General features: G+C 31.1%; 1 protein-coding gene across 2 annotated transcripts in view; it reads right to left on the bottom strand.

Annotated features, from left to right (window-relative positions):
* LOC132722678 (zinc metalloproteinase nas-36-like) overlaps positions 1-23858 on the bottom strand; it is a 32966-nt gene that overhangs the window by 3534 nt on the left and 5574 nt on the right. The window contains exons 1-12 of one of the 2 annotated variants that reach the window (XM_060707200.1): positions 21864-22040; positions 10226-10352; positions 9689-9827; positions 9211-9280; positions 8195-8404; positions 7354-7480; positions 5457-5588; positions 4527-4681; positions 3515-3648; positions 2497-2618; positions 1680-1792; positions 819-931 (exon numbers count right to left, since the gene is read on the bottom strand). In XM_060707200.1, coding sequence (XP_060563183.1) covers positions 819-931; positions 1680-1792; positions 2497-2618; positions 3515-3648; positions 4527-4681; positions 5457-5588; positions 7354-7480; positions 8195-8404; positions 9211-9280; positions 9689-9827; positions 10226-10352; positions 21864-21911 — 1490 coding nt within the window. In that variant the 5' untranslated portion in view covers positions 21912-22040. Of the gene's footprint in view, positions 1-818; positions 932-1679; positions 1793-2496; positions 2619-3514; positions 3649-4526; positions 4682-5456; positions 5589-7353; positions 7481-8194; positions 8405-9210; positions 9281-9688; positions 9828-10225; positions 10353-21863; positions 22041-23858 lie in introns of those variants that run through there. The other variant, XM_060707199.1, reaches the window with a different exon arrangement.

Below are 23858 nucleotides of genomic sequence, written 5' to 3' on the forward strand. Positions count from 1 at the left end.
CCCTGCAATTTAAGAATAAAGTTCAGTTCCCTGTAATGTAAAGTATAAACTTCAGCCCGTACAATCTAAGGTATAAAGATCACTAAGTAACATCCCAATAATCTAAGATATTAAGTTCAGTCCAGTACGATCTTTAGAACAAAGTTCATTTCCGTACAATCTAAGATTTTAAATTCAGTCCAGACAATATAAAATATAACAATTACTTTCCGTACAATCTAAGGTATAAAGTTCAGTTTTATACAATATAAGATATAACGTTCAGTCCCGGCAATCTAAAACATACATTTCAAATCCATACGTTCTAAAGTATAAAGTTCAGTTCCGTATAATATAAGGTATATACATGTTCTTCGTTTTCATACAATCTAAAGTATAAAGTCCAGTTTTATACAAAATAAGGTATAAAGTTCAGTCCCTGTAATCTAAGGTATACAGTTCAGTTCCGTACGTTCTATTGTGTAATGTTCAGTTTCGTATAATGAAAGGTATATACGTGTAGTTCGTTTCCGTACAATATAAGATATTAAGTACAATCCATAGTAAAAATTTGCATTTCCGTGCAATATATGGTACAGTTCGTTTCCGTACTTCTGACAATACATTGTATAAAATGCAATACCGTGCAATCTAAGGTATATAGTTCGTTTCCGTACAATCGAAGGCAAAAAGTACAGTGCCATATATAATATATATGAACGCCTACAAGAAACATAAATTGTTCAGACAGGATATTTCCTTTCAAATTTATCTGTCCGTTATTAATTTTATCTTAAATTGTTTTGTTAATTTAGACACATAACTGTTTCATAAATTACCTTTCTCCTTGAAGAGTGACGTTATTCTGTAAAAGAACATCAATGTAGTCTTTATCATTTCTATCCAGTTGAAATTTCACAAAAGTAATGTTGATTCTGGCTTCTTTCTTTGTCTGCAAAGGACAAAACAGGAGTTTATTTTTTGTGTATTTATATCTATTAATATCAATTTTCTATTTAAAATTTTTTACGCTTATTAATAACAGAATCTTTAAAAAGTATGAATATATATTCATTTATCCACAGTCGTTGTAAATTAATCACATTAATTAGTTTTTTTTTAATTTTATTTATTAAAAAAGTATATCACGAGTTTACTGTCATTTTACTTTTATCAAATTTCGCTTGTTTCTTTATTTGTCCGTCTATAACATCTATAAATCGGACATATTAATTAGTAAAAGGTAAAAACGTAAATATCAAATCAATATGTTTGATTTTTTTTAATTAACAAAAATGAAACATTGGACTATCAAAGGTCATTATTTTTATTTAGACAATCAGTGTCTAGAACCCATCTGGAATCGCCCACAAATAACCATTAAGAGTTGAGACCTTATCTGATATGAAATGTCCTCTAATAACGAACTGATTAATTTCATTTATTTGTGTCTGCGTTAAAGTTAAAAAAACTGTCTCGTTTATAAATAAACATTCATAAATAAAAATGTTGATAATTTTTTGGAATACTGTTTCACAGAGCACTTGTCAGATGTTGTTTTATTCATTTTTTAAAAACTTTTATACACTATACTATATTAGGTGTTCTTGTTATTGAATTTAGAGTGTCTCCTTAAAATTTGAAAGTTTGCATTATTCGATAGAAATTAAGAGTTAAAAATATGATAAGCATTAATTTACCTGCAACACATACGTGCATTTGATGTCTTCTGGATACCTGTCTGGAAACCCTGGACTCTGAATGACTGTTTGTGATGTACGTGAGATAAAAAACCTTCCACCACATGTAGAATCTGCAATAAAATGCAATGACGTCATAACCAATATCGAATATATACAGAAAGACATATGTCAATGATTTCGTGCTGTTAGATTTCTTTTTCTCATTAATCATTTATAAATATAACTTAAACGCCAATTATGCCTCGGACAGGCTTCTATTTTTATTTTACAAAAGCTGTTTTATCTTAGTGTACAATATCCAAAAAGTTACTATACGCGTTGACTAATTAACGGAACCATCTTTTTCATCTGTTGCCTTCTTGAGCAATAAAAACAGTTATAGTAATAGAATTTTTGTATGGAAGACCAGATACTTCTTTGCTTACATTTTGCTACTTCTATGATTAATAATTTCACATTTTACACTACTTTTTCAGGAAATAATTAAGCATCTTATGTGCTCTAAAGTCATCATTTAAACATTATAAAATTCATATTAATTTTGCTCTTTATCAAGAAGCAAACATTTATTTGTTTCTGAAGCATACGAGTCATGTACCTTTAATGGTTAATTGGAACACACGAGGGCTTTGTATCAAGATAAAATAACAATAGCAGCAATGCAAAAAAAACAAACACATTAAGTAATATATATTTAGATAATAAACTATCAAATGAAGACATAAAAGGCGACAAAAGAGCTGAAAATGTAAAGGTACATTGTATAATTAAAAGTTTAATATGGCAGTAAAAACCTTTAATTCAAAATACCTACCGAAATCTTTTTTACAAATATATCCACTTTCGTTGCCAGATGAACAGTTTTGTAATAACACGGTCTCTCCATCAAATAGTGCACAGCTTGGTTCATGCAACTCTACTTTATCACTGAGAGAACTTCAAGAAAAAAAAGTCATTTAACAAAAGTCATAGGCCATCTAGTTAGACAAATGCCATTAAATGTTAACTCGTGTTATGTGTTTATTAATGAATTGATGAAAGCTGTACCAGATTTATATTCATTTGCAAATTATATAATGGGTTTTTAATTGCTTTGAACAATAGTTTTACATGACCACTAAATTATTCAGTGATTTTAGTAATGAAAACTGATTTTGTTTTTGAAACATTGAATGTTATTAATATATTTTGGCTTGAAACTAATTTGTTCTTAAATACAAAAGGAGATTATCTCTGCAGGAATTCTAATATCACCTTTACAAGAGAACAGATTCTATAAATTCGTTGTTGCTATGACCTGTTAAAATGGGAATGTCAACTTTTTATTTTCTTCACAAAATTGTTACTATGGCTGATTTATGTTTGTTAAAACGTGCAAAATAATCCAAATTTTGAATTATGTTTAATATATAAATTGCTAAAATCGATAACATATTTCGGAGGACCCATATATTATCGGATTATATTAATGTATTTCTAGAATAACATATTTTTCCGGTTGTAATACTTTTTTTAAATTCCTTGGTATTAAAATATTAAAAATATCTTACTGAAAATGTTTAAAGAAAGGCATTAAGCTAGAATCGAGCTTAAAGATTGTAAATCTGTAACTTTTAAATAACTTTTTCTAGACGGAAATGCATACCTTGGCTTGGGTTCAATGACACCTCTTTTTTAACATGTTTCATACTATGTCTTGCTAACTACTGTACTGATATTTCTACATTTTTAACGAAATATACAATAAAATATTTTAGTCATACAAAGGTTTGTCTAAAATGATAAGCTTCTGAAAATGTTTTGTTTGAAATATATTTATGAACATAACTCACACAAGGTTTGTATCTACCAGTGTACCATCAACCCATTTCACAGCAGATGAACCCACTTCTCTGCTCATACCAACCCAAAAGAACGACGTGTCTGACACTAACTTCACTTCCTGTATCATATAGTTCAGCCATTCCTATAATTTAAACGAATTGTATCAATTTTTTGTCATACCAGTCACTGTCTCATTCATAGATATAATCACAATTTCATCGAGAATGAATTCGATCATGTTACTTTATATAAAAAATAAAATGAAAGACAAATTCGTTCAGAAGAACAATTCCATAGTTATTAAATATTAAATTAATATGCATGTATTAGTTATTAAAGTAAGATAAGACTTTTAATAATTGCGTGAATCATTACCGTTATCGAAGTTCTGAACAAGTACAGTCAGAAAACATTGTTTATTTCTGACAATTAATGTAAAAAGGCAAATTTTAAAATACCATCAAGTCATTCAGTACAAAGTGTGTTTAAAACATTGCCAACGAACTTTCTAACTGAAAAAAATGCAACAGGAAATTTTTGTTGTTGAAGATTATTATTATTATTTATTTCTAAATTGTGCATCTCTTTCATAGATTTTGATTTACGATTTGGACAAAAATATTTTGAAATTGAGTACCAGATGGGTACAAAACATTGATTGTCTAAATAAAAATAATGAGCTTTGATAGTCCAATGTTTCATTTTTGTTAATTAAAAAAAAAAACATACTGATTTGATATTTACGTTTTTACCTTTTACTAATTACAATTCTGAATGGACAAAAATTACACGACAAACCTATTATTCAGTTACAATTTTTATATATGCACCTCTCCTGGTTAACACCTTTTCGTATTTCACGTTTCAATCATGCGCCAGACGTAAGGTTGGGCAGACTTTAGACGGAGATACAAACGTACTGACGGATAGACGAACCATAGCTGTATCACCTACTACTTTTTGTTGGGCATAATAAACACTTAAAATTAAAAATAATAATTGTTACGAATCTTTACTTGCCAACTCTGATCGATCTTTGAACATAACGAGGGTTGCATTCTTACGTATACATGATGCCTTAGATCGGAAGAAATCTGTACTGTCTTCCTTTGTACTGAACAGGTAACATTTTCCTCCGTGGAAAACCCAATCTTTTTGACACTTCCATTCAATTACTAGCAAAATATACACAATAAGAACACAATATAAAATCTTTATCATTAGTTTGCATTTCGAAATACGGAGAGTGTTAAAATATGTATGCATCTTTAACGGCAAATTGAGTAGAAAAATGCTCGCGTGTAAAGTTGTTGCTCAAACAGTATCAAAATAGAAATACACGGTCTTCTGCAAATGTTGTCATCAATGACAAAACACGGGTTCGTTTTGATGAGCCAAAAAGAAACATAAAACAAAATATGGGCTATATCGTCTGAGAAAAGACTATGCATTGCTTACATTTGTTGATTGATCTATCTATGAAAGCTCAAACTAAATTCCCCACGAATATTTATGACTGTGTAGTACTTAAAATGCTTTGACACCAAAGATTAAAAAAGCACGACAGATCAATGTAACTATATCATAACAGTAATTGTGGTGGGGACCGTAGAGGAGCATCAAAGACTTTTCTTAAATATTATAAGCTTAAAATATACTATTTAAACGCAAACAAGTTTTTGTTTTAATTTTGAAACTTTTTAGCGAAGGACAACTATCAAAACAAACTGTTAGCCATTGTGTATTTCAATGATAAAACCAATTCCTTTGCATAGCATTATTGATATACTGACCCCATCATACAAATAACTAAATTGTGTACGTTTCAATTAGTCATATGAACTTAACAATAAAAATATGCATGTCAAATAAACAATGTTTCACTTCATTAAAAGTAAATAAAATGTTTTGAATGTATTTATAAATAAAAAAAGACAGAACAAAACTTACTATGCTCGAACCCAGGTAATGCGGTCTCACAGAACTCACCGGCGTAACCGTCCTGACACAAACACTTGCAGTCTGGACCTCCCAGGAAACCACTATTCTGGCATATGCCCAATAAAGTGCCAGAACATCGCTCTAACATGAAGTTATGTCATTAAGCCAGTGAATATATTATAATGAATTTTTTATATGTTTTATAAAAATACAGTATATTTGGGAACGACCCATGAAGTAAAGTTAAATTATATAATAATATAAAACAATTAGAATTTTATCTTATTTTACTCAATATAGCTCTATGGTGCAGCGTTTCTATCGATTTTTACAGATTGACAACATAAATTTCTTATGCTTGTTTTGAAGATTACAAATAAGATAACATAAAACAAAAAATATACAATCATAATAATAATGGGTTCCTATTTGGGCGTTGACGAGTACAATAACATTAATTATGTTCCGTCGTCCACGCAAATTCAATCTTGCAATATTGCAAAGTAACTTAGTCGGATGACCTTAAAGATTACGACTTTTTACTATTTAAAACTCTATTCAGTTTCTCTGCGCATTTATTAGCTAATGCTGATAAAAGAGGATTGTTTCAAACTAAGTATTAGCTTTCGCATAACATTTTATAAAGTTCTAAGTACCTAGTCAAACCTAGTCAGTACCTAGATTATCAAACATGTTCCTTCATATTACGAATATTTTGCACGGTATGTTATAATCTGACACGAAACTGTGGGCAGAGTAAGAGAACTTCCCAGGGGTTGTACATGCACCGTGTGACTGTCAATCACAACAAACTCACGTGCATATCCTAGGTTACTGATTTTAATTAAGTGTTGCAGAAGGAAAATAATCATAATGCAAGTCGAGAACAGCGATACATTTAACAGGCAGGCCTTAACAGCATGAAAAATAATATCATTTATTTTATAACAACATTATTATTGCTATAACATTTGATACAATTATCTTCCCATATATTCCAATGTTATACGCGGACAATGCTACAAATTATAACAATGAGGATCTACAATTTCATTTACGTGTGATTAACACATTTCAGATTCAGTTTGAAATTGCAGTGAGCAATACTTGCAAGCTAAAATAAAGAGAATGTTGAAGCAAATAGATGATAGCGAGCTGTTTTGTATTGTGATCTTATATCTGTAATTATTTAATGTACACATTCAGTTGATAGATACACACGTATTTTACAGTATTATTTTCTTACACATTCACAAGCCTGTAAATGTATCTGATCTGAGTTAATTTACAATGTATATAAAATATGACGAAAAGTAACGAAATCAAGTTCGATTGTACAACAAATAGCGAAATAATTGCATTTGTCTTATCAAACTGGGATTCATCCGTTCATAGCAAAAATAGAATAAAAGATATTTTGGAGAATACTAAGTATTGTTCGATGCGTATCATATTTAAATTTATCCAGACTGAATTCATCGTTAAAAATTAATAACATATACATTGTATATTACAAGGCACGTACAATACACACGAAAGGCTAGACATTTTTTAATTACAACGCACTATTAGCTATACATGAAAACCGATCCATTGTATTACGATGTTTATGAACTTATGTCAGTATATCAAGTGTATCTATTGAATTCGACTTCCGCAAAAAAATAAAGTGTTAAACTTTACATTTTAGAAATATTGCGTGACAATCAGGTCAGTTAAGACGCAAAGATAAGAACCAGCTAATTCAAGGCATGATACATGGCCTAAGATTGTGCGACAATAGCACCAAGGTAACTATGGAAAGTCTCGTCTGATGGAATAAGTACTGAAGATCACGATACAACAACCTTAACGCAGGGCATTTGAGAAAACAGAACCCTGAAAAAATAGGATTTTATTTACTTACTTGAACAGTTATATGCCCTGTTAACATAGAGTGCGTCAAAAAAGCTGATGTCATTTGCCTTTCCAATAACGTGCTGGTAGGCAGGGTCTTTTGTTACTAAAACAACTTGCTTGTTCTTTGACCATGCCTAATTATATAAAACAGAAAATATATTTAATACTGAGAAGAACTTAGCAGCAACTTTTTTATATAAACGGTTTGTTATAAAACAATTTTACGGGCCCAACTGAAGTACTCTTCCAGCTTATAGTGCCTTTTGCTACACAACGTTTTGACTTTTTGAAAATTGCTAAATAAATACAATACCATATTAGGCTTAACGAAACTCCACTGAGTTCCAAATGCCAAATACAATAATTGTTAAGTTTTTAACATAGATGAGCTGGCTGGGACACTTAAAAACAAAAATATGCTAACGATAATTAAAACACATTCTCAGAAATAAATAAAAATTCGTATTTTTGTGCTATGCTTCTTGACCTGATTGAGTGTAATAGAATAGTACCATACAGATACATGGCAACAAAATGGTGCAGTAACGTAGACAAGACATAAGAAATACCTTAAAAAACAGATTAAGGTACATAGCCATGGAAACCATAAAATGGACATATATTAATGGCGACGATAAGTAAAACATGAGATACAAACAACGAAGATGGTACAACACTATATAAGTCATTTATATGTAGACAAAACACGCGTGGAGGAGTGCTGCCTTGAAATGGACTATAGCAAGCTTTAAGCATAATTGGAAAGCTAAAAGCAATAAATTTGCACACAACCTGACATGAGCAACGACACAAAGAAAACTAAATAATTTGAACCGTCATACGATCACCTTTGGTCCATAGTGCATGATACTTTTATAATCATATGGCGTTTTATACAGATTATATGTCGTTTTCTTTGAATCAGTAGTTTCGAAATTCCTTCTTGAATCTTCATTCATGTTTTCTCGGTGAATGTCGATATAATAATCTCTGTCAGGACGTTCCATTTCGTGAACCAGACCGATTGTGTGACCCAACTCATGTAGAATAGTTGACATCTTAAATAGACAATATGCGTTCAATACATCAAGATGAAAATAAATAGAATTAATCATCAATTTTACGAACGACTCATCTGTGATATGCAGGCTCCATATGCTCCTATGCCCCTTAAAAACTTCATTTTGTTAAGTTCCACCTATTGTTTTCTCGTTTAGGGCACAAGCATTTGTTCCTTGGGGACCATCCACCGCTTTTCGTGAAGTAGTCACGTTGTCACATTGAGGGTTTTATAATCACCGCCGAATGGACACAAATGTGGATGATTATAAATACTGAAGTTTACCATTACAAGTTTAAATGTTGAATACTGCTTTAGCCAATGCTAGGGAGCATTGAAAGTAGCTTCCACTTTTCAGTACTGCTTATGAACAGACTCAATCAAACCGAGCCTTTGGACATTCTTTGGGAATTCTGTTTCTCTCCATTTCAATATCTTTTCGTAACTGGCAAAAGATATTATGTATAGAATATAAAAAAACAGAATCATAAAAAAGCCCAACAGGGCAAAATTAAATTGTTGCAGGCTCGGTTTGATTTATTCCGTTCACGGACGGTACTGGAAAGTGCAAGTTACCGTCCAAGCTCCTATCACCGGGTTAAGCAAAATAATACTAAAACTATTCACTTTTCAATTTACTACTGAAAGAAATGGGTTGGGCCTACAGTTAATGATAAAACGAATCACCAATCACAATGATGCTTAATTGTGTGAAACATACTATTTTGCTAAGCATGTTATTTTATTGTAAAAATAACAATTATAATACAAATTTTTACACAAATTATAAATATAAACATAAACCTTTAAACAGCCTTTTCCAATGCCAAATAATTGTGGCTGTTCATCTTGCATCCCCATTCTTGAAAAACAGCTGGAATCGAAGAAGATATAAAATTAATATTGAATTGTACAATATAACCACTTGCGAACAACTGAATTATGCTGGCAGCTTCTGCAATGAATTGTTATGTGTAGCATTATAAGGTTCATTAAATGAAAAGAAAAATCAAACATTTTGATACATTTACAAAAGTACAAAAACAAAAGCGTATTATATACTCACAAGGCCTCCTTTTGTGTTTTAGCGTACTTGACAACATAGCGTTAGCCATCAAAGTTAAGATTTGTGGTTTAAGCAAATAATAATTTTAAAGATCGGACATATAATTACAACTTGACTAAAACCGATCTGTGTTAAATCACAAGAGACCTCATTTAATGGCAAAGATGTTGTTAGAAGAATACTCTTAAGTTTTAATAGTTGTAGATTGATACCTACTTTCCAGCACTAAAAAAGCGAATATATCTTTCCGCTCCCTGTTCATTGCCGAGTTCCGACGTCCAAGGTATAAATTTAACACATGTTTTATATTCCCATCTCCTCATTGCAGATAATATAAGACCTCTTTCCAATCGATCTAAACTTCGGAAAAAAAACAAAAAACAAAAAAACAAATGTTTACCAAATACTGTCCGGTAGTTTAACAAAGAGATTATTTAGAACATTCGAATTTACAAATTCAATATTTTACTTTTAATTTCCACTTTTACCAAAGGAAACAAATATTAATATTAAGAAATACGTTAAACGGATAAAATGTAAGCAAACATGTCAATGGCTTGTCCTTTATTGCAACCATAACAAATAAAAGGAAAAGAAGTACTTCGCCCGAGCAAATTAATAAAGATTTGGTATATATCGAAAAGCACATTGCAACTGTTTGTATTTGCGTTGCAATAAAATGGAAGATCAAAGCATACAGTCAAGCATGTACATGTATTAATGTTACAAATATTGATGTACATATTGACTTACCGTACATCGTGTCTGTTAGGTCATATGGAATAACACCATCAGGCCAGTGTTTTATTACTTTCCAGCTATCATCAATATCTGAATCAGGTGGCGGAGAAGTTGTTGATAGTACTCCACTGTCGACGACCTTGATTTTAAAGATAAAAAGGATATAAAAAATGTAGTTACCATTATCTTTCCATATGAACGAATTCATGTTAAAAATAGTTAAACGATTTTAACTGTTACACTGTTAAGGTCATACGATGATTGTCCAGCTAAAAGGAAGACATCAGGGACCCTCCGTGCATTTTTTCAGACACACGCAAAATGAAAATTTTAACCATTCAATCATTTAAGCGAAATCAAACAAAATTAATACATTAATATAGTGCAAACATTTAGAGGCAGTATTTTTACTGTAAATATGTTGTAACGTAAGTTCTTAAGACATTGCAATGCCGAGCTTGAAAGGATATATTGTTTCATCAAGGTCTGTTTTTCTTGTTGGACCTTAAACTGACAGTTGGTGCATTTGCAACATAATATGATAAATAATTTATTCATTTAATAACTCGATATGTGACGACAATAGGAAAAACAAATTAAAGATCTGCTATATGATAATTTGAATTTATTCCAGTTTTTCGTGACTATGTTATAAAATATTTTGGAAAACATTTATTCAATGTTAACGGATAGAGAAAATAAGAAGTTTTATCTGGAAAGCAACAAAATGGTCATTTAGAGGCCCTCATGTTTAAACTCAATCAAACCGAGTCTGTCTGCAATGTTCATGTAATTTTGTTGTGATTAATGCTTCCGAGGGATCACTTTGTTTCCAGATATTTATACTTCACAACAAAAGGTGCCAAGTGCTGTGTGGCAGCTGTAAAATGTAGCCCCTTACTTCACTTCAGTGTTGTTATATTTTTCTGGTCCTTCGGGATCACATTTAAGTGTTGAGAATTGAGTACCGCTCAAGTCGGTCCTAGGGGGCGTGAGGGATGTTGCACTTATTCATTATCCCTCAAGTACAGACTCAATCAAACCGAGTCTGCGATTGTCATGTTATTTTGTTGTGATAAATGCTTCCGAGGGATCACTCTTAGAAAGTTTAGACGTTTTTATGCGCTTTATACTCCATTCCTTACAAAGACAAAAAATGCACTCATTATGTGCATAGCTTATGTAGTTGTATAAAGAGGTAATACAAATCAAAATATTAAAGTTAGGCGAGCAAGTATTGTTTGGAACAACCACATTTCTTACCGGTCTCTCCCCCATCCCATCTCATTCTATCTCCTTTAAAGTGTAAGAGGAGGTTATGAGCAAACAAATAAAATAATTTCAACGTCTAAAGAATGCAAGATTAGATATAAAGTAGAACTACCTATTAGTTTCAATATAAAACAAACCTATATAGCATCATAGAACAAACAAAGGAAACTCCGATAACAAAACACTTATGTTTGAAGTTCCAGAAGTTAGGCTTTGTAAATATCTGAATGTAACTTTTGATCTGTTAAAAGATAATCCAGGCAAGTTTGTATAATATCCCAGTAATGCAGATAATAAATCATTTGCCTATATCACTATCAATGGATAATCTTGTTCACAAACAGAAAGCAGTATATTACATTAAACAAATGGAGGATTATAAGTGTTAACGGTTCCCTATGTTATCAAACTACAGCAAACACTTAACATGCTATTCATTTACCATTTATCTTGTTTCTATTGTTCTTTTTAATGATACAACTGACATTTTAAAAGTAACGAGAAATACGACCTTACCGTGGGGAAAATCAGATAGGAATAAAAGTGGTGAAAATATAACATTGCTTTAAGTAAGACAAGTCTTAAGTTCTGATTATATTCCTAGATTTACTGCAGCTGTTCAGATATGTTATAAATAAAAAATGTGTATTTTAAAGCATCACGCTAAATTGAATACAAAACAGGAAAAACGAATCCCAATAGAACGCCCAAAAAACGACAAAATTGACAATAGTGCACGCTCGGTTTGATCTTACGGATGTTTTCGTGATTCGTATATACCTGACAATAGGCTACTGAAAAAATTTTCATTTTCATTAACTTGTGTGGACATGTTAAGGATGAAAAAATATTTTATCCGTCCAACTAACCCTTTTCAACAACTAAGCTTTTAGGTTTCCTACGATAACTAATAAAGAATTAAACGTAAGCTGCCTTAATACTTTTACATTACAATTTTCAAAATCAAAAGCTAACAAGCAAGAAAACGAAAGTGTTATATCAAGATTTAACTTCTTTATAATTATGTTGAATGATTTTGCCCAAGAATCATCTCGTGTATCTATTGATAATTGTCTGTTTGAAACTGTTATGTTCAATACGATAATTTCATTGACATAACTGAAGTACAATTTATTACAATTGAACCTCGTGTAGACACGTTATTTTGCATGATGCACTATCACAAATAAACATTATATTTGGTATCTCGCAAGATTGTTGTGTTTCTTTGGTCGATTGGTTTCAATTCGATTCTTACACGTAGTACAGGCTATTACGGGCAACTGACAAGTTAAGACCAATTTCTTCGCAACTGGCCGACCTCATACCCTTCTTCATTTTTGAATACGCATTGAGTGAAAAATACTACTAATGTCAGAGATCTGTTGTAGTGATAACCCCCTTGCCCGATTACCAAATCAGCGACTCCTGGATAACAATCCTGATGGTCTCACTTTAGAATACACTAGATACAACGCGTATTTTAATTGAAGGAATAAGGTTATAAAACCTATAGAGTGATTTTCAAATTTTATTATAAGGACTTATTTACAGGACATACGTTTGGATTTAATATTCTCTAAAATAGAATGAATAAAATGCTGTTTTTTTTAAATACATTGTTAAAATATCGATTGCATTTGGAATCGATCGATCATTTCTTAATTTATTTCACCTCTGCCATATTTTGCTTTTTTTTGTGTACCAAATGTACTATAATTATTACATATAAATGTGTTGGTCTTATTAAAGATTGTGATTGTTTACATATAACATATCGTGCAGAACACTATATATAGGCCTATTGAGCATGACACTACTACGTACTGGTCATTACACAAATAAATTGCATTGATCTGCTTTCAAATAAATATGGTAAAATGTTGTAATGACTAACACAGTAGTTTCATTGAAGATAATGATGGGCACTTTCAAATATATCGTGCAATTCGACATAAATGAAATGCACAATCAAAAATGTTATCACATGATCACAACTTAAACGGCGATATCAAATACGCAAAGCTGCCCAGACATGTCGTGAAAGCAAAATAAAAACAGCGTAAATCAAGGCAATCTAACAAACAGATTCACACGAAACGACACGAGTGCTTATGAATATGTTAAAACTGTTCTAAATTAGTTGCGATGAACGTTCTGAAAATAAAGCATTGTGTCGTAAAATAATGAATCAAGAAAGTTATAACAAGTTATAACAAGGGCAAATAAAAGCACTGAAGAATTAATAATAATATAATAATATCTTTTGACCTAACAGAATATAGCGTGTAACTAGCTACATATAAAAGACTAAATGGCTATCGAGGAACACCTAGTAAACTAAATAAAAGATACAGCTTGTTTAACATGTGATCACAAACAAATAAAGTGAAGTAACATATTAGATGCAAGAAAGCCTTATAACTCATTTCTGAATTATAGAATGATATGATCATTTCAGATTTCTGTCTTGTAGGGGCCCTGCTATAAAATGCTATATCTGTATGCAACGGCAATTTAGACCAAGCTTACTAAATAAAAGAAACAGTTTCTGTGAATGAAGTATTTCACCCATTTTTTTGTAAAGTGTCAAGTTGCTGCCGTAAAAACATGCTCCGTACTTGGCTTTAGTGTTTTTGATTTGTCTAGTCATTCGGTGACATTGATTCTGGCACGTTAAGGTTAGAGATTGAATACCGTTTACAGCCGCCGCTAGGAGCGTTAGCGATATTGCACTTATACATTGTCTGTCTTGAACAAACTCAATCAAACTGAGTCTGCACTTTTCATATGGCAATGTTGTTTTCTTTGCTTCTGAAGGATAACCGCTTTTCCAGATTTTTACATGTGTTCGACAAGAGAAACAACAAGGATACTACCAACTGCTCAAATGCCGCGGGAAGTAAGGTACCTTCTGGAAATTAGCAAGCACAACAAGAAGACAGTGGTGGTGAAGAAAGGTTCAGTTTATGCGTTCAATCTTGTCTTTTTTTTCTTCAGGATAATGTATTATTATTCATACAAAAAGTGTCACATGTACAAGCAAAAGAAAATATTTTATTTAATATTACACACATTTCTCAGATAATAAACGTTTTATTACTTGTCCTTCTAACTGCCTACTTCGTTTTAATTGGTTAAATTTTATAATATCGGTTTTATATTTCTTACCTGATAGGTACAAACCATCAGCAATAAAATATAAATAAACGTAAGAATTTCCTATTCCATACATCTCTTTCATTTGAAATGAAACAGGACGCCATTCAGCATAATCAGCATAGCGAATAATACTATGCATTTAAATGTCTAAATACTTTACAACCAAGAAATAAAACAAAATGAGACATTGTTAAATGAATGAAGGTATCTCTCCTTTCTTCCTTGCACATTAGGGAAGCAGTTATGATAAATTTTCGCCTACAAATGTTTCATTTTTGTAAAATTGAAAACTTGGGATGTTAATTATTCTTCAGTTTAAGCAAGCATATTTTAAAATTAGTATAAATTATACAAAAGAGCTAAAAGGAAAGGAATATCATTTTAGCCTAATCATTAGAATGTTAAGGAGGAGAAGGAATACGCCAATTACAATCAAATGCTCATGAAAATCAAATTATGTTGGGGAAATATATATAATTAAGATAAAGAATCCTTTGAAATTAATATTGATTATCAAACACAACCTTAATTGAAAGGCTTATTAAACGTTCAAAGACAAACCTAACCCACCTCAAAGGATACATAATATTTAAAAATCTATTATACGAGCTCGTAAAACTTAACTTGAAACAGAATTGTGTCTGACAAAATGTAAAAACAAAGTCGGATAAAAACGCAATGTATTTCCTTCGTGAAATAAGAGGCCACTCCTGGCGAATTAATTTTGCACTGTAAACTACACAATTATCAGGAATCGCCGCAATATCTCACAGTGAATGGAGGAAGAGTTTCGTGAGTCTATCGCTTCCATATTACACATTAAATGGTGTTCAGAAATTACAAATCTGTTTTCTGGTGAATTGTATGTTCATAATAACTATAATTTTAAATTTAGCGGGAAATACCGTTTCTGTGGGTGTTCATCATTTAGGAATAAACTAGTGAAAATTTTCGATGCGATACATTTGCTTAAAACTACATTTTCACAAGGTCGTTTTTTAATGTTTCATTTCATTTAGATTCACTGTGCACATATATCCACAAATGCTGGTACTAATATTATGGATATAAAGCCAAAAATGGTGAGAATGATAAATTGATATTAAGTTAGAAATAGAATAAAAAGAACATTACGTTAATTACATCCTAAACACATATTTTAGCATACATACATAAATACATTGTAATTTGTAGATGAAAATTATTCTCAAGTTCCAACTGGAAATAAATCAAAACTTATAAAGTGTAGACCTCTGGAGATGAGCGAAACAAATCAAATAGTTGACAACTGCAGACTAACTTTTATTATGTTCATGAGACATAATATACTATTGTGCAACATTTTCTCATGCACCCTAGCACTGTCTAAATTGTCATTCAGTCCTCCAAACTTAAAGAACTTGAATCAATGATCCCGAAGAACCCGAAAAATGTGTAACAATACTGATTCACTTTTTGTTCATCTTGAGATACAAAGCCATTGTAATATTTTGACTATAATTTAATACTGTAGGATACAACTCTTTACTTTGTTTTTAATTACCCAGGTTCTAGATTCGTTGTGAGCATGAAGGTGATGTAAGAAAATTGTAGCAAAAGTCATTTTGTATACAAAAAGAACCCGATAACTTGGTGAAGTTAAGCATTACTCAAATGTTAATCTAATTACGATCCCTAATTGATTACGTCTTTTTAAATCAATTTTCAGTTTAGCGCTTGAGTTTAAACTTTATTATTTATCAGCTATCAGAAATCACAATTTCAGAATGCTGGGAAGTTTTATTACCGTCTGCAGCCGATTAAAAACGAGAAAAAAGGACGACGTTCAAAGAACGCAACCGCTAAAACACCCAGCCGGGCAGCAAACCAAAAACAGGAGGGGACACAATGGTGGCGAAAGGGTGGAAAGTATTAAATAAGTGATATGAGTCTAATTATAATTTAGTTGATTTCAAAAGTAAAATCCAAATAGGTCTTCCCCAGTAAGGTATCGATTGTAGCAGTTACCTTTTGTTACACAATCATTGTTAGTACGAAAGAAATGTAAGTACATCCTAACTAATTATTTGTGAACCGTTTCGAAAAAGTACAAAAACGAATATTATGTCTATTTAATGATTTTTTGTGTTTTGAAATAAGTTTAAATGTTGCCATACTTCTTTTAAATATAAAAGTTTACTTCTTATCAACAAGATCAATGAGGCGCGTCATGACAAAACCAACATAGTGCGTTTGCGACCAGCATGGATCCAGACCAGTCTGCGCATCCGCGCAGTCTGATCATGATCCATACTGTTCGCTATCAGTTTCTCTACTTGTTATAGAGTTGGTAAGCGAACAGCCGGTAACATTCAATTTATAACTGAGTCTGGCAGTTTTTATGCTTTAGGCAGATTTATAATAAACATTTTCCAATATTAACGGTTAGTCAATCACCATTATTAATCAACAGTCAATTTTGTGAAATATACAGTCAATATTCAGGTCAACTTGAAAATAAAAATATTCGCATAAGGTCACATTTATGTATATTATCAGTTAAAAAAAACTTTTCTCCCTGAGAAAAAGGGAAAGTAGATAAAATAAGTGACTTGTCATCATATGTTTCCCTTTCAATAGAACATTCTTGAAATATTGTTATCGTTAATCATATATTATGGAAATAATTTTAAATATCTGTTACGAAAATATCTTGCATGCCATATAAATAAGCCATTTGCCTAGCCTGTTGTTCATTAATTTTGTAAGGAAATCCGGAATGTACTTCAATAAAAACAAATGTGGTTTCCGGTACATCAAATGGTGGTGAAACTCTTTTTTTAAAATGGAATTGAATAATGCGTATAACATTAATTTTTGTTTGTTAAAGTGAACTATATTTAAAAGTATTCAAAACTGCTATACTGCCTCAATAAATACACAGTCATAACAGTCTTATTAGGGTAGGCTGTTGAGAGTCCAGGTGGGTAAACATGTTTGCTTTATAAATTCTTTTGATTTCAAAAACATAATGCAGTCTTAATATGGAAGTTCAATCATCATAATTTTATTTTTTTTATGTTCTACGTGTTCTGATAAACTAACAAAGCACATTTCGATGTCATAAACGGTTTGTCCACTAAAGAACATTGTTGCTCAAAGTACATTTAGGGATTTGAATATGACTTATTGTCTGCATCTCATGTTATAACCACCATAATTACATGAGTGTTCATACAAAGAAAATGAACAAATACGAGTATTTTAAAATGGAAGCTTAGTTAAGAATACTTTAAAATGATATAATATTAATAAATCCACTATTTACTTTTCAAATACATTCCATGTAATACCTGACCACTGTAAGCTTTACATTGACTACTGATTATACAAAAGATCAATCAACGACACACGATTTAACATTACGAATTATTGTGCAAAATGTCCAAAACCAAATTGAAGTCAATAAATTTTGACAGTTTGAAATGGAAATCGACATGCAGGGGTTAATCTGTAATAAATATTTAATTTAGCAATAAAGGGAAAATTGGAAAATGTTTTATTGTTCCAGCTTTTTATCAGTTTTAAAGTTAATAATAAAAGGTGAGACAAAGAAGAAATAAATTGAACTTCCTTATACAATTCTTAAAAAAGAAGACAACACTAGAATTTGTTCAAAGACTGATTTAAAATATATTGTTTAAATGAATATAGAACTTTCTTAATGAATTCACTTCAGAAAAAATATAGATAGAGACACGTGTTGTTATCTTCAAATATTGTCAGTTGGCATATAGCTCTATAAGAACATTAGCCTCACATGTGTTAATATTAACAAAGATGTTTTAGTACGAGAATTTCATCTCAAACATATGATATAACATTGATTTTTCTTTGTAATATTGAAACTGACACGCGTAATGTGTAATTTGAAATTTAAAAGAAACACGTCTGTTGATGGTACTAAATTTAATATTTGACCATTACTACTACAGTTATGTGTTGTATTCTGCTTAAGCCGGTGACTTTCCGCATTTAATTTATCTACTTACTGAAAATCTATATAGTTATATATACGAGATAATTATCTAACACTTAGGTTAACAAAAGATAAACAGATACTTATCTTTTTAACAACTGGTAAGTGCTGGCAGTTCTGGGCATATTTTGATGTTTTTTGAAGTTAGATACTTATTTGTTATTGATCTATCTAACAGAAAAAATATCTAGTTAGTCTGATAAAGATCTGTTATTTATCGTGTTAATACGAAAATTAACTAGTTAGTCAGCTCGTCAACGCGACAATTATATGGTTTGTTTACTATATTGATTATTACGCCAATTGTAACGTCGATTGAATTTGTTTGATAACGAAACATAAATGCAAAGTCCAAAAGTAGGATGTTGCAATTTACAAAAACAAAAATGTTGTTCAAATTTCTTTCTTTATCCCCTGCATTATATTTATAACTTGAAACAAACACAAACACAAAACAAAAACATATGAATAATTATTTGATAAAATTATGAAAATATACAAAAACTGTATATAACCCGTTTGTTAAAGACGAAAATAGAAAAACAGCTTTCATAAAAGTTGTAGAATGTAATCAATCTTTCATGAGAGAAGCAGATGTTGTAGAACGAACTGAAAGCAGTAATGACCAATTATCGTTCACAATGCATTAATTCCACTTGAAGATTGCTGACAACTGAAAATTCTTGAAGAATTTTTTTTTGAAGCAGATCAGTTAGAAAGATATAACGTTAGTGTACGAACAATTTCAGTATCTCTCGTTTTGCTATTTAGATTTGCGTGTGGGACAAATATTTACCAAGTGTTTTGCAAGTATTACATATTGCGTCATATTGTAGAATAATAGAAATGATCAATGCTTAAACTAAATAATAGAGAAAGAAAGGACGATAGTATGACAATTGATTGCTTAAATATAGTCCAATATGAAACCAGAACGACAGTGCTTGCTTACTTTTACGTTTTGATTGTAAGCATGTATCACAAAAATTGACTGGCAGATACAAATAAAATTTCTCTAAGAAAGGGTTAATTATTTCAAGGTCGAATTGGTTCAATAGCCTACAGTTTTCACTGCAGCCTTTAACATCAAAATGGGTTTTGACAGCCTTTTTTCGAATGAGATGTATCATTAAAAACAAAAACAGAAAATGCTTTGAAAAGACAAAAATCAAGTCTTTAATTCACCTGTTGTTTTTGAGTGCAATTGGATATTTCAACTTCTAATGTAAATTTTTCTGGAGAAATATTTTCTTAATAAGTTTTCACACTCTGTGTTGTATAATTTTTGGAAGATTTTGATATGCATTTTGTTCAATACAAATAAGAGATATAGGATAAGTTAATGTAATATTTCTTGGTCAGTGTGGAAATCCAATAACCGACGATAACTTTATAATAACGTAACATATTTTACTTCAACAAGAAGAAAACAATGTTTTTGTGTTGAAAGGCAAGAAAGGAAAGAAAAATTTAAACATCTGAAGCGAAAATATTTGAGAACATGTATGACTTTTTTTTATTGTAAAAGAAAATACAATTTATATGTCATTTTATTACTGTTACAATCTGTCTATTGTCATTTCATCAAGTTCGAAAATTTGATTGATGAGGTAACGTCAGCTGTGAAAATTAATTAATTTGGTTAACAACCGGTGTAAACGGATCAGATGAAGTAAATTATGCGTAGTTCGTAAAACATGTATCTCATATTTGAAAAAAGTTCATTTAAGTCATAAAACATAACTGACTAAAATGATATGTATTCTTTTTCTGAATATGAACTCGCTGTGCTTTTTTGATATTTTTTTATTTTTGTACCGAAACAAAATCAACAGATCATGTTATTTCTTACCTTTATGTTTGTTTCTGACATGAAATTCACTTCATATTAGCATTTCATTCATTCTAATTATATATTCTTACACAGAGGTCAGAAGATAGATTTGAAAAGATAAAACAAAATATATTTATTAGCATACAATACAGACACGCAATAATTGATTAACAAAAAGTATTCGTTTAGAGTAGTATAATGGAAATCCATTTCAAAACGCAAATGTCACTTTTCAAAAAAGCAAGTCAGATAACCGACAGGGAACATTTTCTATTGTTTAGATAACAAAGGGAATAAACTATTATTTTTATCAATCTGTATAAATTCCATGGTTAAGTGTTCACAGTGTGAACATAAATTCAGATATTTTCTTTACCACATGCCTTACAGGTTTATTATTTTCCTTCTTAATTAAGCCTGTGATTAGAGTAAAACGAAAACGCCAGGATGTTTGCAAGCCGATTTTATGCATTTCGAATGTATAAAAATGGTGGATTTTGAAAAGCGATCTTTTAATATGAAACCAAAATAATAGAACTATCAAATCTGAGACATTATTAAAGAGCTAACAAAAATGAAATAGAACAATAAATGTTTTATTAAGTTAAGGCTCTATAGAGACACTACAACAAGGTTTAAATTTATATATTAGTCTAGAAGGACATTTTGTCCAAGATAAAGAGTTAAAAGCGGCTTGGCATAAACATCAGTAAGAGCATCTTATGGTAACAAAGTAAAATTTAAGCATGTCACAATTCTTTCTAACAAACTAGCTTTGTACAATGGACACAATGAGCATCACAAACACTATGCATATTACATTTGGTGACACAAAGTGAGATTAACGTCACTTTTGTTGTACGATTATCGCCGTTTCATTAACAAAAATATGAGCGCACCTTATTTGAATCATCTTTCAGAATTTAAAAGGTTTGCATGAAAGGTTCATGCAATGAAACAAATGTTATCGCATACAGTGCGTTATCGTGAGCGCAGCTCAATTGTTTCCAGCTACTAACCCAAAAGACAAATATATAAGCTGACAAATGTTATCGATTTATGAACGTTAAACCTCGAACAAAGCCTACTCCAAATCTAGTACAAGCTATTTCTTATGTAAAGTTAGTTTCTCAAATTGTTAACATTTATATAATAGATATATCAGTCTGCGCTAAAAGTTGTCTACATTGGGGGTGTTTGTAAGTAACAAAGTCATTTTGTTTCAGAAATGAAAGAGACAAAATTGTCTTCTTTAGAAAAGGTAAATTATAACCTTAGAATTAATCAAAAGTAAAATCTTATAATTAATCAAAAGTGTAATTTAAAGACCCCAGAAAGAGTAAAAAAACAACTAATTTTCTTACCTGACTGAGACAAATCGTCAGCAACAGAATTGAACCGATCGTGTACATGTTTATTCCATATATTCTCTTGAATTTGTACTTTCAGTCAAAACAAATAACAACAGCTCACAGTATATTCATTTGCATGGTATATTTTGGAACAAGAATCTAGAAAATAAGCTTTTAAACTCAGGAACAGTTAATGAATGTATGTATCTCATATTGGAAAGCAGATGTTGTGTTATAATTTTGGAACGCCGGGAAGTAATTTTGTTTAATGATCGTCTGCAGATACTTGAAACTTATTTGGTTAATTTGAAAACAAAGGAAAAGTTAATTTTGTCGCAGTTAGAATCCCAAAGACGCAGAAAAACGAGTATATAGTAAAAACAAACTGAATATAGTTGTTAATAAGTAATAATTTTTTTTTTCAAACTAATACAAACTGTAAAACGCAGTCTGTAACACATAATATAAAACAAAAACAAAAGTGTTTTACAAAAGTGTTCATTGAACGCCGCCTTTTCTTGTTGGTCTAGTTTATCATATTTTAGTATATCTCAATCAGAACATATCAGGTAGAAAATATTTGCTTAGCAATCATAATTCATACTGCTATATTTTTGTAAGTTTTAGTTGTGTTATAAGCTTGTAGCAACGTAAAGGATTTCAACGAGCGGAATATTTTTATTATTTGCAAGCTTCTAAAACAGGGCTACCGCTATCATAAATTACGGAAATATTTTACTAAATTTTACAATCGTAACTTTGATTTAATTTCTAAATTAAATTGTGATTTAAAAACTCTTCTGCGACAAGGGATTAGCCAGCCTGGTTTTTATGGCGATGTGATTACTTCGTAAGATTTTGGGTCATGTTAATTTTTCTGCTATTTTTACTAAAATCATTAAACGTTTTATTAAAAGAGGTTATGACCCTACTATTTTAAGACATACTGCATGTTTAGTGTTCAACCCTTTTACAGTTGCACACTACGCTTTCCTCTTTTGATTACATCTGACGGACCAAGTTGGAGACTCTATGATGGACAGTTCTTAAAGCCCATTGGGACTGAATTGTCTTAATGTTCGTCTTTTGCCTTGCTTCGTCAGGCCCTTGTAGGTGATTTTCTTGTTGCTCTGTCTTCCTTTTGAACATTGAGTACTTTTGTTATGGTCATTGAGTTTACTATTATATGTTTCTACATGCTCATTTTAGTGTTTTACTTATTTTACCTTTTGTAACCATAACAACTGTTAGAATTTCACTTGGCGGGGATTCATTTTATTTACACTGTCTCGTTTATAGGAACATGGTGGGGCTAAGAGCGAGGTTTGGTGCACCATTAACCAGTTTAAACTCCCCAGCAGTCATTATTATGCTGCTGGCGCCCCTCTATGTTCCCCAGATGTATGTCTATGTTGTTTCATACTGTTTTGGTGACACTTTTGCTTGTGTCCCTTGTTGTTTTCTCGTCTACGGTAAGTATCTTCCCGCTTTACCCCTAGTTTTTATTTCTTTTATTAACCCCCCCCACCGCTTATTCACGTCTCCTGTCCCCTTCCCCTGTGCCATTTGACTTTGTGGGCCTATTATCCAATCATTTTGTTATTTTCTTTTGATTCCTAATCAGTTACAAATTATTTATCATTTAGTGATTGGCCTGTCCGAGCTCTGTCTTGTGCCCTGTCCTGTTATTGTTTGGGGTCCGTCTGGGCTCCTTGCCACTGGTTCTTGTTGCTGGGTCGTGTGGGGGTTGCGTTCATTGAACGCCGCCTTTCCTTGTTGATCTTGTTTATCATATTTTACTAACACCGAAGAGTATTTAATTAATCAACACTAGCTATGTTATGATTTTATCGTAATGACTTCTTAACAGTGTATCATTCTTAAGCTCTGCTTTTATTTTTATCAAATTAAAGGAATACTTCTATTGGTTTTTTAACTATCATTAATATTCCGGTACGCAGCTCATTGAGGATTGTAGCATTTGTTACGTCGTTGATGTTAACATTA

This window comes from Ruditapes philippinarum, unplaced genomic scaffold, assembly GCF_026571515.1.
Source record: "Ruditapes philippinarum isolate M1 unplaced genomic scaffold, ASM2657151v2 ctg46_1_1_1_1, whole genome shotgun sequence".
In the NCBI taxonomy this organism is placed as follows: domain Eukaryota; kingdom Metazoa; phylum Mollusca; class Bivalvia; order Venerida; family Veneridae; genus Ruditapes; species Ruditapes philippinarum.